The sequence below is a fragment of the Chiloscyllium punctatum genome, chromosome 44, assembly GCF_047496795.1.
Source record: "Chiloscyllium punctatum isolate Juve2018m chromosome 44, sChiPun1.3, whole genome shotgun sequence".
Taxonomy (NCBI): Eukaryota; Metazoa; Chordata; class Chondrichthyes; order Orectolobiformes; family Hemiscylliidae; genus Chiloscyllium; species Chiloscyllium punctatum.
In genome coordinates, this window is record NC_092782.1 from 37683560 (window position 1) to 37702289 (window position 18730).

General features: G+C 38.0%; 1 protein-coding gene across 18 annotated transcripts in view; it reads left to right on the forward strand.

Moving 5' to 3' along the window:
• magi2a (membrane associated guanylate kinase, WW and PDZ domain containing 2a) overlaps positions 1-18730 on the forward strand; it is a 685460-nt gene that overhangs the window by 638105 nt on the left and 28625 nt on the right. For all 18 annotated transcript variants that reach the window (XM_072562648.1, XM_072562647.1, XM_072562643.1 and 15 more), the window contains 4 exons: positions 3096-3278; positions 3423-3588; positions 8996-9194; positions 17210-17353. In XM_072562648.1, coding sequence (XP_072418749.1) covers positions 3096-3278; positions 3423-3588; positions 8996-9194; positions 17210-17353 — 692 coding nt within the window. The remainder of the gene's footprint in view (positions 1-3095; positions 3279-3422; positions 3589-8995; positions 9195-17209; positions 17354-18730) is intronic.

Here is an 18730-nt window from a genome sequence, read left to right on the forward strand (position 1 = left end):
ATTCACAGTGGCTCAATGGTTAGCAGTGCTGCCTCACGCCACTAGGGACCCGGGTTCGATTCACGCCTCAGGCGACTGTGTGGAGTTTGCACGTTCTCCCTGTGTCTGCGTGGGAGTTTCCTCCGGGTGCTCCAGTTTTCTCCCACAGTCCAAAGATGTGCTAGTCAGGTGAATTGGACATGCTAAATTGCCCATAGTGTAGGGAGCTTTAGTCAGGGGTAAATATAGGATAGCGGAATGGGTCTGGGTGGGTTACTCTTCAGAAGGTCAGTGTGGACTTGTTGAGCCGAAGGGCTTGTTTCCATACTGTAGAGTATCTAATCTCATATACAGAATTTACAGTGTTGTGATTTATTAGCTTTAGTTATGCAAAAATACTGAATAATTATTATTCAACCTTCACTAATCAAGCAAGTCATTTGGATGGCTTTCAGTCCTAACATATCCGTTTTCAAAAGTAAGTTAATATTCCTCTGTCAAGACTTCTTCTATTGCTCATTGTATGGCACTTTGAGCTGATATATGGTTGACAGTGTATTCAAGTAAATGATTAGTCACTAATGTACATTCCGTATTCAACTCTAGTTGCTTCTGCTCATTGAAAAGTCTAGAAATAGGAATCTAGAAACTGGGGTCAGTCTAGAATAAGGAAAGTATGAATATAAGGATCTAACAGAAAAGTGGAGTTTATGTAGAAGATCACACCTATTCCCCCTGCAATTTCTTGTGTTCTTTATATATTCCAGAATTAACATTTGAAATAAGTAAATTCAATTTATGTAGAATCCGTGATGCCAACCATCGACAGTACATTGATTATTGTCAGCTATTTGGAGGCCTAGTCGATGTATCAGCGAATCTGTCACTCCCCTTAAAGCTACTGCCAGATCAAATCAAGGTTTGCCACCCCTCCCCAAACAGAAAAAGGAATGCTTCACAAGAAAGGGAGTTCCTGCTGAAATTTTGCAAACGCCACAATGCTTGCCGTCAAAGTGAATGGTGTCAATGCAAGGCCGGTAGTACTCAGTTCCATGCATTTTCTGCTGCAGTCAAGATAGCAGCAGGACAGAATAGTCAGGGATAGCGAGGTGGCAAAAAAGGGAACAGGTGCTAGTGAAAGGGTAAAAGATATAGCAGTCAAATAGCACCATGGATAAATGGATTTCAAGGAGTGTGTAGTGAGGAAATGGATGGCAATGAAAGTAAGGAATTACAGTGCAATTGAAATGGGAATAGATGGCAGTGTTGGGGACAGAGTTTGAGGGAGTAAATGGCAATGAGGAGACAAATGACTGTCAATAAAAGAAAAGGAAATTATTGAGAATGCAGGGATCAAACTTTGAAAAGTTGCAAGAATGTATAGTTAGAAGTATAGCAGCATTAACTGAGACTGAAAAATAAGACTGCCTTCATGAATTAGGGTTGGGGAAGATTTTCAGATTCAAATCTGCGATGCGGGAATAGTGTCAGCTTGAACTTTGGGTAGAAGGGAGTGCCAGTTGAATTAGGTTGGAAAGGGAGAAGTGCCAGGTGAAATCAAGTGCACTATTAGTTGACTAAAGGCAGGATAATGGAAGCTTATAAGTGGGAGAATGGCCGTTGAGTAATATCCCTGTGAAAAAATAATTGTAGTATACAATCAATTTTTTCAATGCACAATCCCTTTGGCATCAATGGCATGCACATGTACAATGAAGCGCACCTATATTACTTTCCAGCTTGCTACACAGACACCCATGGAATTTAGCGGCAACATTGCTGAATTACCTATGGAAGTGATGGACTGGTTGGTCTGTTGAAAATCCTATCTTTTCCTTTTCCTTTTTAAGAATAATGTATGAAGAAAAAGTGGATAAAATTAAACTAGATTTGATTATTTTTAATACAAACATTCGAAAATTTCTTCAGTGCATGTCTTCAACCAAATCCATTTGAATTGTACTTCCTATTTTATTATTTCACTAGATCTTCCCTTCAAAGATTTATTTGACCCATTGCTTTACTACTAGAATAAGGAAAATATTTTTAGTATACCTACAGCTTAAGTAACAAAGCTTTTGTAACTGTTTGTTAACCCATGGCAGGGCTGTTCCTGATTTGTCAACTTTCTGCAGACTGCATCAGCAATTTTGAAATTATTGCAATAGTTTTCTATTGGTATATATGATATGATAGAACTAAGTTATAGTGCTTCAGCAATATTCAGAATTTCTGAACTGCAATGATAAATTATGTTAAATAATGAAGGATTGTGCTTCTAACTGAATTTGGAGATTGCTAGTCCTATATTATTGCAAATAATTGCCTGCTGAATGCTGTAATACTGTGCCAAAAGTATGTTTTCAGTTAAAGACAGTGAGAAATCTGTACTTTGAAACACACTTTTAGGCATTTTTGATGAATACTTAGGCTACAACAGAGACAGAAGATTTCTGAGCAAAGTGGGCCCAACGTATTCCCAGTGAATAAATACCAATTTCAGTCAGGAAATCTGAAACAAATATTTAGTCTTTCATTTACATATGCCTGTTTTTGGTCACCCCCATTTTTGGCCATTTTACACAAAATTGGCAAAAAAGGTTCAGTTTGGACCCTGTGTACATCAATCTGGCCAAATAAATTACTAATGCCACACAGTCAAGAGAGTGGTGCTGGAAAAGCACAACAGGTCAGGCAGCATCCAAAGAGCAGGAGAGTCAACGTTTCGGGAATAAGCCCTTCATCAGGAATGAGCAGGAGAATCGACGTTTTGGGCATAAGCCTTTCATCAAGGACGTCAGGCTTACGCCTGAAACGTTGATTCTCCTGCTCCTCTGATGTTGCCTGACCTGCTGTGCTTTTCCAGTACCATACTCTCCACTCTGATCTCCAGCACCTGCCGTCCTCACTTGCTCCTAATGCCAAACACAGTACTATCGCGTGTGGCAGTATTCTTTGAACATACATTCAGTTATCTGTCTTTTTTTTGCATAATCGGTATATTGAACAGGCTTTTGGCATCACTCTGATGTTTGTTCTTCACCTCTCACTCTTCATGGTGAACCTGTCCAACATTTCTATTAATTGCTTTCATGGAAATTCCAAATTATTGACAGTGCCTCACAAAATTGGACGGATTATTGAGGGGAGCCCAGCAGATCGTTGTGGAAAACTCAAGGTTGGCGACCGCATCCTAGCAGTGAATGGGCAGTCCATCATTAACATGCCTCATGCAGAAATTGTGAAGCTAATCAAGGATGCAGGCCTTAGTGTGACTCTGCGCATTGTTCCTCAAGAGGGTAAGTCCCTACTTTGCAAATCTGTTTAAATCAAAGACATATTTTGAGAAGGAGGAGTTTTGACTTAAAACATGTTGGCAGAAAACAAAAATCAACAAAGTCTACTGTGGAACAGTTTTTTTTTAATTTTTGCACCTTTCACAGACATGAGCAGTCCTGCTTCAGCACCAGGCTCAGATAAGCAAAGTCCTCTGGCACAGCAGCATAGTCCAATGGCACAAAAGAGTTCTACACCACAGCAAAGTCCTATAGCACAACATAGCCCTGCTGCACAACCACCTCCTCTTCAGCAACATGGACATAATGGCAGGTAAGGAGAGCTGTCCCACTTTCAATGTTTTTAGACATTTTCTTTCTCCCCCTTCCCAGTCATGACTAAGCTAATTTTAAAGCAGCAGGTTGTCAAATTGAAATTTATGTGAACGTTAGGAGCATTTTTATTAAATGTATGTAAATATTTAAAGTGCTATATAATATGTAAGACTAGTAATGAGATGTCTGAAAATGCCAATTTATTGTAAAGTGTTTGAATCTTTTAGCACAGAAGCAGCTGTCAGTCTTTAAATAAGCACCCATTTCCTTTTAAATGACTTGGCTAGAGTAATTAGAGGATAACTTTTCATTGATGCTTAATTAAAAAAATTGTTGTGATTCCAGCACTAAAGTACAAGCCAGATTCCAGAATAAAACCAGGATTGATAGATCATATGGTTTTATTGTTTAATTACTTAGTGTGATGTTTAGCCACTGAAATGTATTCACATGAGGCTACCAATTTACAACAGAATAAAAGTTTTTTTATTTAAAAAAAGTAAGCTATCTAAATGTAGAAGACAGTTAGAAAGATCTTAAAACACATTGCAAAACAAAGTTTTACCTGTTTCATGATCTATCCTTTACAGGGATTCAAATCGAGAGAGATTACACTCCTACATCAAATCCTTTAAGTTTCTAATTCACTGACTCTCTCCAGTTCTTTCCCATTGTCATTGCAGACAGTTGATTAATCCTTTCCATATCTAGTATCAGGAACAAATCTGATTGCCTAAATTTTCTCAGTTGTAATAAAGTTCAAATTTTGAACAAAGCTCTTCTGGTTTAAAGATTTTACAACCTATACACATTTGCTGAGGTAACTTGACTCCTGAAATGCTCTGAACTCTTCATAAGAAGGAAACTAAACCAACTTCTAAACTTATTCCTGATGTCTGCTGAACTGAATTTATTTTAAAAAGTTTGCTCATCCTAAATTTGTGGGCGGCACGGTGGCACAGTGGTTAGCACTGCTGCCTCGCAGCGCCGGAGACCCGGGTTCAATTCCCGCCTCAGGCGACTGACTGTGTGGAGTTTGCACGTTCTCCCCGTGTCTGCGTGGGTTTCCTCCGGGTGCTCCGGTTTCCTCCCACAGTCCAAAGATGTGCAGGTCAGATGAATTGGCCATGCTAAATTGCCTGTAGTGTTAGGTCAGGGGTAGATGTAGATGTAGGGGTATGGGTGGGTTACGCTTCGGCGGGCGCGGTGTGGACTTGTTGGGCCGAAGGGCCTGTTTCCACACTGTAAGTAATCTAATCTAATCTAATCTAAATTCTTCTGACAACATAGCTATATGTTTTTACTCTATCTGTCTTAAATCTTGCAGTATAGACATATTTCCATTAAAACCACAGGGATCTCGGTCACCTGCTTTATGAGAAGTGTTGAACTTAATTACTGTTGTGGGAGAACACTCTGACCATGTTTGTGTTTCAAGAAAAATCTTCATAAAAGCAACCAACAGCTATATAGTTCTAATATGAAATCCAATGTCCAGAAATTATATTTGTAGATGTAAATAAATTATAGGCTATTCATCACAAATTACATATCAGCAATCAATGTATATGCATTTTTATGACTGCTTCCCTTTGGTTGGGATAATATCTCAGAAATAAAAAAGGGAATTGTCAGCAGTGGGCTGCTATTGGAGTGAACTGAAGAGTGGCATCAAAGACTGATAAGTCACCTTTAAGAAGAATTGGACAGAGTTCCTTCCAATAGTAGCATATACACCTGAATGATGGAGGACAAGTCTGCAGATCAATGTATTGAGTTAACTGTGACTTTCTAGGCTCAAAGTCAACCCTTCCACCACCAATACATTGTGGTGGTATATACAATTCAAAAGGCACACTACAGCAATTCACCAAGATTACTTTCGGAATCCTGCAAGCTCTGCCACCAAAAATAATAGGAGCAACAATAATGAGGGAACACTCTCCTTTCTAAGTTTCTTCTAAAGTGCTTACCATCCTGACTCAGACATGCATCACTGTTTGTTCACCATTGCTTGCTAAAAATTTCTCAGTTCTTTACCACATTAATATTATCATCAGAAGGATTAAAGCAGCTCAAAGAGAAGATCTACCACCACACCTTCTCAAATAACTTGGAGCCATGCCCACATTCTGAGAGGAAATCAAAAGCATTCCAAATATACCTCAGATATTGACACCTTCAATCACTATACAGATTATTGAGTGTAGTAATTGTGAGTGATAGTTAACAAATTGCATTTGTCCTGCTTTATGTAAAGATAACATACCTGGAAAATTTCCACTTTGTTGAGTAAATTCCACTGTTATGGACCAGGACAGACCCCCCCACCCAACCTCAAAACATTTCAAGAAAGTAGTACAGACTATAACTTTGCTAGTTGTTTTAAGCAGGTGTGAAGTGGATATTTCAGGAGTGATGCAGCTGGTCAAACTACTTAGTTTTAAACAAAACCAAATTTATTTACAAGATTACCAGATGAAATATAAACAAAAGAGAACAGAATACAGAATAACTCAAACTATCCAAAACCCAACAGATTATCCCAACTTAATGATGTTGTTCTAAATACTTGCAACAATCCACATAAACATCCCTTGGTCCAAAAAGAAAAATCAAACACAGGTTCCTACAGGAGAGAACGAGGGAGGATCAACATGGACTTGCTTCCTTGGGTCCAGCAGGTTCACAATGACTGCTTACTAAAACCAAACCAAGCCAGAGAAAAGCTGAGCTGGGAGAACTGGTCACTCCCCTTTCATTGTTTAAGTGTTTTTTTTTAAAAAACTTGAAAGACTTTTGCCTAAGGCAGTATCTGTTAGTTATAGTCAAATTGCCCGTAGAATCTTTCAAAGCCAGACCTTTCAGAATCTCTGCTTTTACAATCTCTCTGAACAAAAAAGGCCAAGGACAGCATAACCTTGTTAAAAGAGCGGCATTGTCACATCACTATTGTAATTAAACTGGAACAGTTTGATGAGAGTTGTGAAAATTCAGGAGCATCAATCTGGAGCATTGTTGCAGAATGTTGTTAGACACTGTTTGTTGGACTGAGAATGCATAACATCGCATAATATCATATGGAGTGAACCAACTTGGCTGTGATACTCGGGACCTGAGAAGAAGAGCTAAATAGATAAACTCAATGCTTTAGGATAAAGGTGGTTGCTTCAGACTTATCTTTTGCATTTATGCTGGATTCCGCCATCACTGAAGACAGGATGTTCTTGGAACTTCCTCCTCTCATGAATTCTTTTAAATGCCAAGGATTTGCAAACAGGTTGTTGATTACACAGTATGAGACAACTGTTGACTTTGCTTGATTAATATACTTATATGGTGATAATAAGTTATTTTTCTGTTATCCCATTCATCATTGCCTCAGTGTGGAATTGCACAATATTAAGAGATGTGAAGTAGTTAAAGCTTTTGTTATTGATACTTTAATGTTCTGTTTGATTGACGCATTGAAATTCTTTTTGAAATTTGTTTTAAATTATAAAACATTATGATTAGGAGTTCTTTTCTAAGTAGTTCCACACATGCTATTGTTATGAAATGATTCCATAGTTCTGTTCACAGTTTATGCTCAAGAAATAGCCTTGGAAAGATCTTGAGTTGCCATGAGGGCAACAAAGGGCCATATGGGTGGTCAGGAGGCATGAGCTGATATTGAATTGACATCAAGAGGAATGGGGAATATGAAGACATGTGAAGATAGTTTTCAAAAGGTTCCTGAGTCCAAATCTTTCTGACATCTGTGAACCACAAGCCATAGAGAAACTGACCACCCTCCATGAGATTTTCAGAGTGCTAGAAAATTCAATTGAGCTACCCAGATCACATGTACAACGTGTGAGCACCTGGAATGGGATACTGCAACACTGGAGTCAAGCCCTATTTTTAAAAATAGCTCTAGCATCCTTCCAATTAAATAATTCCTTGGGATTCACTCAGTATATTCAGGGGCAGGTGCCATTGTATCTAAGTGTTAATATTCTGTACCTTAGAACAATATAAGCCTTCCTTTGGTGCCTAAACATTACACCAGCAAGGCTTACAGTTAAGCAATCTGCAAAACAGGTCATATGACTCATCATTTACATTAAATTTAAATGTACGGTCCCATAAAAAAGTGTCTTATGGGACAGCGCTTGTGCCCCTACCCTTGGGGAGGTGGCCGGAATTCAAGTCCCAGCTACATCTAGAGTATGTCTTAACCTCTCTGAACAGATTGATTAGAAAATGTCTACAGTTCCAAAATACGATAATGTTATAAATCTCATAAGTAACATGTGAACCAAGAACAGGTGGCTACCATTAAAAGTCTAGAGAGTAGAAATATGGACAAGTCCTAGTCTTAACTATAATGCTACCATATTCTATATAGATAAACACAGAATGTTGCTGACACCAAGTTAACTATGACTGGTTAATCTGTTTAATGGTGGGGGAATCAAATATTGGCCATGACCCAGGAAGTATTCACCTACTTTTCAAATCATGCCATAGAACCTTTCGTATGCATTTGAAGAAACAGATGGGCATCAGATTAAAGGTATTTGTGCAAATAACAAACAAGAAACCTTACTTATTTCAAGTGCTGGAGATAACAGCCTTTAAAATTTTAAAATAAGTGAGGTTTTGGTACTGCCTGCAATGTCTAATATATATGTTTGATGAAGAAGACTGCCATCTAGCAGAAAGGCAGGACACACTCTCCAAGTAGAAGGAGGAGAGTAGAAGAATTAATACAAGAGCCAAGTTTATACTATTGTAATTTTCATGTTCAGGGAAGTTAATTCATTTTATCTTAACTGTTATACACAGCATTTGTGTAAATAAGTGCATTCAAATAATGATTTAATGTCTGAATAAAGAATTTTACTTGTAGTATTCCTTTTAATAGGGGATTGGTTAACTTGTTTGGCTGCTTCGTTAGTTCAAAATAATGCCAACACTGAGGGTTTGATTCCATTCTGGCTGAGGCAGTCTTGGAATCTGCCTTTTTGTCCTGAGTGGAAGGCATTGGCAAAGCACCATTGGCCAAAATTACCAGAAAGCTAGCTCAGGATGAAGCATCAACACATGTGGAGCCAATCTGTTTCAGGCAGAGTTCACATGGAATGGAATGAAATAGAAAATAATTCCTTTTAATCATAGAATTACATATTTCAAAACTATCTAACAAATTCCCCTAACTATTCCAAAGGCAAGGGATCAAACAGATACTTGTTTGCAAACCTCTGCTAATAATGCTCTGCAATTCACTGAGATTTTTATTTAAGTTTCTTTTTTACTTTCATGTTTAATTATTCATGTAACTAATGAAAACTAATTTTCTTTTAAAACTTTTGCAAAATAACTCATATTAATGATTTTATTCAATTTTTTTTAAAATCTAGTTACAGGTCAGAAGTAAAAGCAAGACAGGATGTCAAACCAGACATTAGGCAACCACCATTTTCAGAGTTCAGACAAGCTCCGACGTCAGATTATCGACAGCCACCATCTCTAGACTACAGACAGCAGCCTCTCATAGATTACAGGCAGCCACCTTCTGACAATAGACAGTATGGAGTGTCTGATTACAGACAGCCACAGGTACGAAACCTCAAATATTATGATCCATTGACCTTTCTTTTCCATCATTACTCACATTAGTTGTCTTCATGAAGAATCTGAGTGCCACAATACAGCATAATTTGTAATACATAGTAAGATGTGCTTAATGTTATAGTAGATGATATAATAATAACCTGAACTTGAGTATAGGAGCATCATTTAAAAGTTACAGAAACTTGAAACAATCAAGTGATAAGGAAAACATAAGTAGACTTCAGGAAAGCATTAATAAATTGGGTAAATGACATGAAATTTCATGCAATTTGATGAAGTGAAAAATTTTAGAATGAAGATTTAAATTACATTTTGTATTATGTCACACAATTAATTGTCAATATTAAGCAACATACTCATGTTGCCATCATTGTACCAACATATGACATATACTCTATCTTAACTGGAGCTACTTGAAGCATGACACTAATTAAAACATGCGATAGTTTGTAACTAAATAGGTATAATTTTAGCCCAGACATCAGGCTGTGAATGAAATATTTGTATATATTAATGAACTGTAATGATTATCATTCTGGATTTTTCAATACCATATTACCTATATGTGGTTCTTATTTTATGAGAGATGACACAAGCATGTTGCATCAGGTGAAATACACAACTAGACATCACGAAGAGGTAGAGTCAAAAGGTGTGGCTGGAAAAACACAGCTGGTCAGGCAGCATCTGAGGAGCAGGAGAGTCGATGTTTCGGGCATGAGCCCTTTATCAGGGATGTGGGGAAGGGAAGGGGGCTGAGAGATAAATAGGAGGCTGGGACTGGGGGAAAGGTAACTGGGAGGGTGAGAGGTAGATACAGTTGGGGGTGATTATGACAGGTCAGTGGGGAGGGTGGAGCAGATAGGTGGGAAGGAAGATGGGCAGGTAAGACAGATCAAGAAGGTGGTGCCAAATTGGAGGCTTGGATCTGGGTTGAGGTGGAGTAGGGGAGATTTGGAAACGAGTGAAGTTGATGTTGATGCAGTGTGGTTAAAAGATCCCAAGGCAGAAGATAAAGCATTCTTCATCCAATTGTCGGTTGGCTTGGATTCGGCGGTGGAGGAGGCCCGGACTTGCATGTCCTTGGGAAGTGGGACTCCAAGTCACCCTACGACTGGAAGAAGAACATCTCATCTTCTGCCTTGGGACCCTTCAACCACACAACATCAACATTGACTTCACTAGTTTCTAAATCTCCCCCATCCCCACCTCATCCCAGATCCAACCCTTCAACTCAGCACTACCCTCTTAACCTGTCCCACCTGTTCATATTCCTTCCCACCTATCTGCTCCACCCTTCCCACTGACATATCACAATCACCCCCCATTTGCATCTACCTATCGCCCTCCCAGCTACCTTCTCCCCAACCCCACCCCCACCCTCCTATGTAGATCTTAGCCTCTTCAAACCCCACCCTCCCCACACACATTGCTGATGAAGGGGTCGTGCCTGAAACGTCAAGTCTTCCACTTCAGGCCTCCTGTGCTTTCTAGCACCATAAGCTTTTCAATTCTGACTCTCCAGCATCAGCGGTCCTCACTAAAAAGTACAATTTTAAAAATAGTACAGGTACAGGAATAGTTAGGGGTTTATATACTGAAAACTTTGAATGTGGCTGGTTGAATTGATAATGTTCAAAAGGCAAATTAGATCCTTGGTTTCATCATAGAGGAATAGAGCAAAACATGTAGTTAATCTAAACAATTAAATACCTGCGGTCAGCTCAAGCATTGTGCACAGTTCCCTGATTTCCTAATGCATGCCACAGCAAACTAGTAAATGTAAATGTAATATTTAGGCTTAGGAGTATTTGTACGTTTTGGCAGCAACATACAATGGGTGAAATAGAATACACTGTCAATTATATATCCAGCCCAATTTTCAACTTTTTAATTGACTTTAATGGAAAGGGAAATCAGATAAGGTGCATAATGGGTGGCTAATTTGATACATCTATTTTACACTACGCAAAGTATTTTCTCTCTCTTATATTTTCAAAAAGCTCAAGAACAGAGCTATGTAGTGTCAGTTAAAATGAAACCAGAACTGCTGTAAGCCTATAACAGGTGAAAAGATATGATAACCTGTAAATCTATTATTAAAAATCTACAATCAAAATGTCATTCCAACGTAGCTAGTTTCATATGCCAGCAATTCATCTGTATGTTTGTAGTTACTTCTATTTTAATTCCAGATTTCCAGCAATTGTAATTTTGGGTTGAATTTTCTCAACCCCTGAACAACATGAGCAGTAGTAAGTCAGTTAACAAAGTACAACTAGAAAAAAATGACATTCTTGATGTCAAAATAACATTGTCACATCTTTGCAACCAAGATATGCATGGCAAGAAACACATGTTGCTAGAGAATGCAAATAGGCCTGTTTGTGTGCATTAACATGTCATTAGTACCTAATCTCAGCACCTTTATGTGCATTTTCCTTTTCTCCCAGAGAAAACTATATCACAACAATTCCTGACAAAGAAGTCAGACCACGTACTTGGATTCTCTGAGCCCCCATCATTTCAAGTTACACACACTGAGCAGCAACCATCTGCATCCCCACCCATGGTGGTTGATATTGGATGTTCACCAGCCTTCTCGCATCTTCACGACACACCTCTGACTCACTGAGAATCCTCTACAGTTCTGCAGTTTGGAGTACATCACCATCTTTCTTTATAATGCTGCCGCTAATCCACTTTGCATGGAGGCTCAAGCACCCATCTCATGGACTGGACCTGGGTGAATGCTCTCAGCCTTCTCTGCCACATCTTGCCTTGACTTGCATTTTTTTGTTCCCTTTTTGTCACCTCATTCAGAAGTTACAGATTCACATTATTTCTGTGTTGCCTTGCCATTGGGTGCGAATACAAAGCGAGATAGCACATCCTCATTGTCAGCAGCGATCAATCTAAGGGGTGAACATATTGTACAACACAGTGCCACAACAATGTCAGCTGCCTATATGGCAAACAATAATGGCTAATGGCTATGTCTCTAAATCTAAGGGGAGTAGATCTTGGTCAAGTCGAAGAGGTCTGGTGTCAGTTAGGCATCCATCGCAGTCAAGTGTAGCGTCTGATCTCAGTCCAGACTAACTGTGATTAGTTGAATACTTGGGGTGTTAAGGATCAGAGGTTCTATTTCACCAAGAAATGGCCATGGTAACTCGTAAAGATTCCGTTAAGTCAGTCCAAGAATTCACAGTAAGTCGGAGAGCTGTGGAGAACTCTATCAGGTGCTTAGTGACTCATCACTTGGGGCTGTCCATTTCAGTGAGCAAGTGGGCCATGATCATTCCTGGGTGTCTGCTCATTAGAGGTCAAAAGGAGTTATCATTGGCCACTGCTGTGGTAAGGAAGTTGGGGAGTCAATTGTGGGGATTGGAGGCAACATGCAGATGTGCCAGATGTGTTGGAGCATGCTTATATCCTGAAGGAATGGGTGGCCCTTCTATCCTGGCTGTCACCTACACAAAATTTTTATGTAACTGGATACTTAAAAGGATTCACTTGGTACCTTTGTGTCATCTCTTAATTCTCAACCCACAAATGTTTCAAGGTTGTTACTGATATAATTTGTGCCAGATCACACCACTTCATCTCAGTTCCTCATAATGATAAGCTCAGTGCTGTAGCCCAGGCAAAAGGATTTATCCATGTAGCTACCCTCCCCCAGGCAAAGGGTGTTATACATTGTATACATATTACATTGACAGCACTATTTCATAACAGCTTACTTCTTCAACAAAAGTATGATTCATTCCTTCAATGTACAAGTAATCTGTTACAATTGGTACCTCATCTTAAGTCTGCACCATGTATCTGGAACCTGTGTCCTCAATAATTTTCATGTTCCTGTTTTATTTTAAGGCTCTGGGAGACTAGGGCAACCTGCTGTAACCATGGTTGAACACTCAGTTAACACAACCCCCTGACATGGATGCGATGAATGTGGATGTGATGAGGTCCATTTTTTTGACCAGGGTAATCTTGACCAGATAATGAGCCTCTGAGGATAAGGTTATGATGTTTGGATAAGTCTTGGGGTGCCTTGAAGTACAGTCCAAACAAAGTTTGCTACATAACTCTAGCATGCTGTGCTCTGCACAAATGGCACAGACAGAGGGGATTTGATGGATATTGAAGAGCTGGGACAGCAGCAGTGGTCTTCTGAGGAGGAAGATGAGGGAATTATGTTAGAGTAACATCATGTTCAGCATGGCAGAGCAGTATAAGGTTGGGCACAATAAGTCAGATGGGACTTAATTGACAGCCAGTTCCAGTAGCTGTGAGCTAGATGTAGTCATCATTCAATGATTTTAAATTTGTTGTTGCTAAAAAGGCAAGAGTTCCCAGTTCATTTTCCTAAAACAAATATAACCTTTTTGTTAGTTTCTGTTTTCTTCACTTTTGTTATTGTTCAATATAAGTTAATGTTTTCAACTGTTTGAAGGTTTTCCAGCATGGAAAGCTCCCATGTTGAACAGTGAGAAGATGTTATACTATGCTGGGTGTTTGGGAAACAGCAACACTTTTTAGACAGAGTTCAAACATTTTGCGGTGTTAAGGATGTATAGTATGCATAGCTTGATTCTTGTAACTCTGTTATGAAGACTGTTGATCAGACAGGTGACTGTAACATAACAATACATTTACAAATGTGAGCTTTATTTAGAATAAAGTATCACCCATGCCAGCTATATATCACCAACAGTGTTGCTTTTTCATCCCCCTCCCACTCCAGAAGGACAGCTCCTGGGTGACACACTTGACCTGGTGCATGGTTGGCCTTTAAATGGCCAGAGCCAAGATTCTCAGATTATCCCAGCAGTGGTGAGCACTTCCACAATTGGTGATCACATGATAGGATAAATGAGATGCCCTAGGGCTGTGGTGCAAACAAAAAGAGGTGAACAATGGAGGACTGTAAGGGATATCTTGTTAGAACTTGCTATGACAAACCACCCATGAAGGACCCAGAAGTTAGTACTGAGCCAATTTTTGGCAAAGTTCAGCCCTTCAACTTTTTCAGCTGAACTTGTCAATCTGTCACTTTGTTAACAATGTGGTTATTTTCAGAAAACAAATGCCCAAGGTACAGCATTATTTAAAAAGAGAATGTAAAATTTTGGAAAATCATTTTTATTCCTCATACTCACTATATTGGAAAGCCCATAAAATGATGTCACGATCTCGGCATGCAGATTTCTCTAAGTGTACAGTACAGGTCAGAAAACAAGTTCCAACATGGCCTGTAAATGAACATGCTGATTGACTAACTTTCAACCCTTTACATTTGTAAATACTAGAAATAGATGCTCATTACAGACCATGAACTAGAGACATGGCTTTGAGATGGCAATTCTTTCTGCTAGTTCTGTTCACTATCTCCTAACTCACTGAATGTGAAGTTATATATATATTAGTTGTATCCATAGTTCATGAACTTAATTTATAAGACATTAAACAGTGTAGCCTCTGTGAAGAAAGTGAATTTCAGGTATAAGTAGATTCACTTCATTTTTTCTTTTTGCCCAAGTTACTTGATTTTGATTTGCAATCCCTTCATGGAGTCTCCCCATAGAAGATACCTTTCTGCTTATGAGAAAGAGCTACACTTTTTGTGACTAAGCATTCATACTGCTGCTATATAGTTGGTCATAAAAGTAGCTCAGGTGCATGGCCTTCAGATTTTCTCTTCCTCCCAAATGGGTGTCCCTAATAAAATATTCCAACTGTTCTAAAAGTTATTGTTTGCTAAATCAATGATCAAATATGTTGTATTTTCTCTATGAGAGAAGATTTTGAATACAAGTTATCTTCTACCTAATTTATGTATATCACGGAGTTAGTTTCATCTCCATGGATCCAACTCATGGAAGCTGCAGTGTGAGAACTTGACTCATGGCAGGCTGGCATGGGCCTTGCCAAGTGGTTGCTCATTGTTAAAGACTGCCAATAGGTTGTTACTTGAAGAAAGTAAGGACTGCAGATGCTGAATACCAGAGTCAATAGACTTGCAGCTGGAGAAGCACAGCAAGTCAGACAGAATCAGAGGAACAGGAAAGTTGACATTTCAGGCAGTGACCCTTCATCAGGATTCTGACGCTGTCTGATTTGCTGTGCTTCTCTGGCTCCACATCTATTGACAATAGGTTGTTGCTCACATCTTTGTTGGAAATGAATGGAAAGGTAAATTACACATTGGATAAAATACTTAAAGGCTGTGCCAAAACGCGACAAAGATGATTTATTTGAAGGATGAAGAAAGTTAGTGATTACTATGATATCTGTGCTGTTCCAAATCTTCCTGTTCTTTTACATCTTCAGTGCACTGAAATAACAATCGTTCTATTGTTTTCCTTTTTTTTTAACTTTTAAATTTTTTAATGAAGTAAAACCATTTTCCTGGAAATGAGATAACAGAATTAAGTAATCACATTTTATAAAATATGTTAATATGCAGTACCATTTTGTGAAGGCTACTTATCGTCAACTTGTAAAGGGCAATTCGTAATGAGCAATGAATGCTAGTCCCTTCCAAATCTCAAAAATGACTTTTTTTAAAGAAGTGACACTGGAGTAATTAGTACCATCACTGCATAGCTAACTATTCATGAAAGTTGAGTATTAATAATTTCAGATAATGCCACATGACTTAATAGTAATGACTGATTATTACATGTGAGATGAATTAAGAGACATTGAACATAACTAATTAAGAAAATGATATAAGTAAACAACTGCATGTAAAATAATATGCAATTTTTAAAAAAGAAATAAAAGCAGCAAAGTTTTTTTATGCAATAACGTCTTATACAGTTATGTGTAAATACCATATTTGATGTATGATTGAATAATGCCTACTTTAAAGATATAATGATATCAGGTAATGTAAAATTATTGCTGATAGGACAGAGTGTCCCAAAAGAAGCATTAGACATTGCTTTAACCTTTCCCTTCTTGATTTTCCTGAACCAATCATAAAGTTTATTCTCATACTGGTTCATAGCTCACTTATTTCTAAATCTTGCTGAAATCCAAATTCATTTATCACATAAAATGTTTGAGTCAAAACTTTGTCACCAGATTTTATTTCTGGTTTTATGATTCTGAGGAGAACTAAGTTGCAACTGTTTTCTCCTCAGAATCATAAAACCAGAAATAAAATCTGATATTTATGAGCTTTGCATGCAAATTTTAAATCTATTACTTCAATACCTGATTGAAAATTCTTGCTTTTATGGAAGGCTGTCAAAATTATCAAGCAAATATTTTAACATTAATGAAGCATTTGATTTGTCATATTTCCTTTAGAAATTTTACTGCACTTGTTACATTGTTCTTCTTGCATGTGTAGTCAATAGAAAATATTAAAAGTGAAGGATTGTTCAATATCCACATTTGGAAAAATCAAATATTTGCTAAAATATTTTAAATAGTATTTATGATTTGCTACTAACCATTGATTATATCTGCCACACACTTGCTTCATGAATTATAACTCCTGACGTGCAATATACTATATGGAGTGAAAGTTGTACATAAGTCCACAGAGCACCTATATGGTTGATATTCTCTTTAACTAACTCTTCAGCTGATTTATGGCATGAGTGTTTCACCATGTAACTTAAATATCCTGAAAGTTTTTGAGGAAAGGAGATACAATTTTTGTTTAGCTTTATTATATCCTTGCAAGGAGTGTGAGCTGACCATGTAAGTCTATTAATACAAAAATTATAGACATGATTAAGGGTGAGTACAGAATAAGATAACAAGTAATAATCATACTGAGTTGACCTATAGTTAACCTAACCATTATCCTTGCACTGATACATTTCTAAATGTCAGGAACTAAATCTTTTGATTTTAGAGTTTTGTTGTTTCAATACAGGCTGAACATTCTGAACTGTTTGGTTAAATAAACTGTTCAAACAGCATATTGAGTATCAGGGTTTAAATATAGTTTATTCTTACTTTATGTTTATATACAGGATTTTGATTATTTTACGGTTGATCTGGAGAAAGGTACCAAAGGATTTGGATTTAGTATTCGTGGAGGACGAGAGTACAAAATGGATCTCTATGTGCTGCGTTTAGCAGAAGATGGCCCAGCAATCAGAAATGGGAGAATGAGAGTAAGTCAGCAATTTCTTTTTGATTCAGTCACTTCTGTTGCAGCAATCAAACATTTTGGTTTCACTGCAGTGTGGATTTTATGCAAGAGGCATTCAGAAGATATAAAATCAACTAAGACTCTACCATTGCTTCAAGGCGTAATATTTAAGTGTCACTGCTAGCATGAAATCTGCTAAATGGACTGAAATAAAAAGCACAGCATTTTTTATTTTTCTGTACAAATGATGCTATTTTAAACACATCATAAATGATGCTATGGCTTATGTGATATCAAGATACATATTAGCAGTACTTAGTGGGTAAACTAATTTCGTAATGAAGGGTTTCAGCCTGAAATATTGACTTACCTGCTCCTCAGATGCTGTCTGATCTGCTGTGCTTTTCCAGCTTCATATCTTTTGACTCTGACTTTCAGTATCCGCAGTCCTTACTGTTTCAAATTCTCTAATTTTTTCCCTTATGATAGGGAATATCAGAACCTGTTATGTTCCTCCATTAAGACTATGGATTGGCCAAGGAACTTATAGCTATAGTTAGTATATCGCATGGTAGTGCATTTACCAAATAGACCATCAAGATTAAGCAGCATTTTATATTTAAATAAAGTGTCAATCATCTTTTATAAACCTTTATGGAGACTATGTGCACAAATACTGCAGAATATTATACTTGTTGTGGAACTGGAAAGGACATAATTTATGAGACAGTACTTTGAACATTTTCTCCTTTATAATTCACTATCTGATATATCTGTAAAGTGGCAGTAAACTTGCAGCAGGAATCTTGCAAAGTAACTGTTCAAGCAACTGTTCAACTGGATTAAAGCACTAAAACCATCTGAATATAAAGTAGGTGTGTAGGTAACAACCTTCAGCTCAATAGTACTACTAGTACTGATGCTGCAGAAGCTTGAATCTTTTGAAAGATTGGTCAAAATACTTCTCCTTGACTGCGAGGCTGTGCCCCTGGAAGCAGATGATATCTTTTCACCTCTGTCAACTCACACATCTACCAGCACAGGCTGCAGTGAATTTCAAAATATCTCTTCAAATTTCAGGTGAGGTGATTTTGACTGACTTCTGTTACAGCAGAGTGAGTGGAAGATTAGTAGAAGTTTGAGTTCACAAGGGAATGGTCCTGGACTATGACATGGAGGTTAGAGGAGTCCAAGGGCCTGTCAGGCAATTGCCAGCTTTCCATGGAATGGTCGTAGTTCTTCATGGACTGATATGAAGATGATACACAGAAGGCAGAGAGGAGAAACTATGTGCAGATGCATAAGGAAGATAATTGTTAAGGTTGGCCAGGGTTGGAATAGTCAGGTCTCAAGGTAAACTTGTATGATAACTACTGTTATACCTCACTGGTAACGTAAT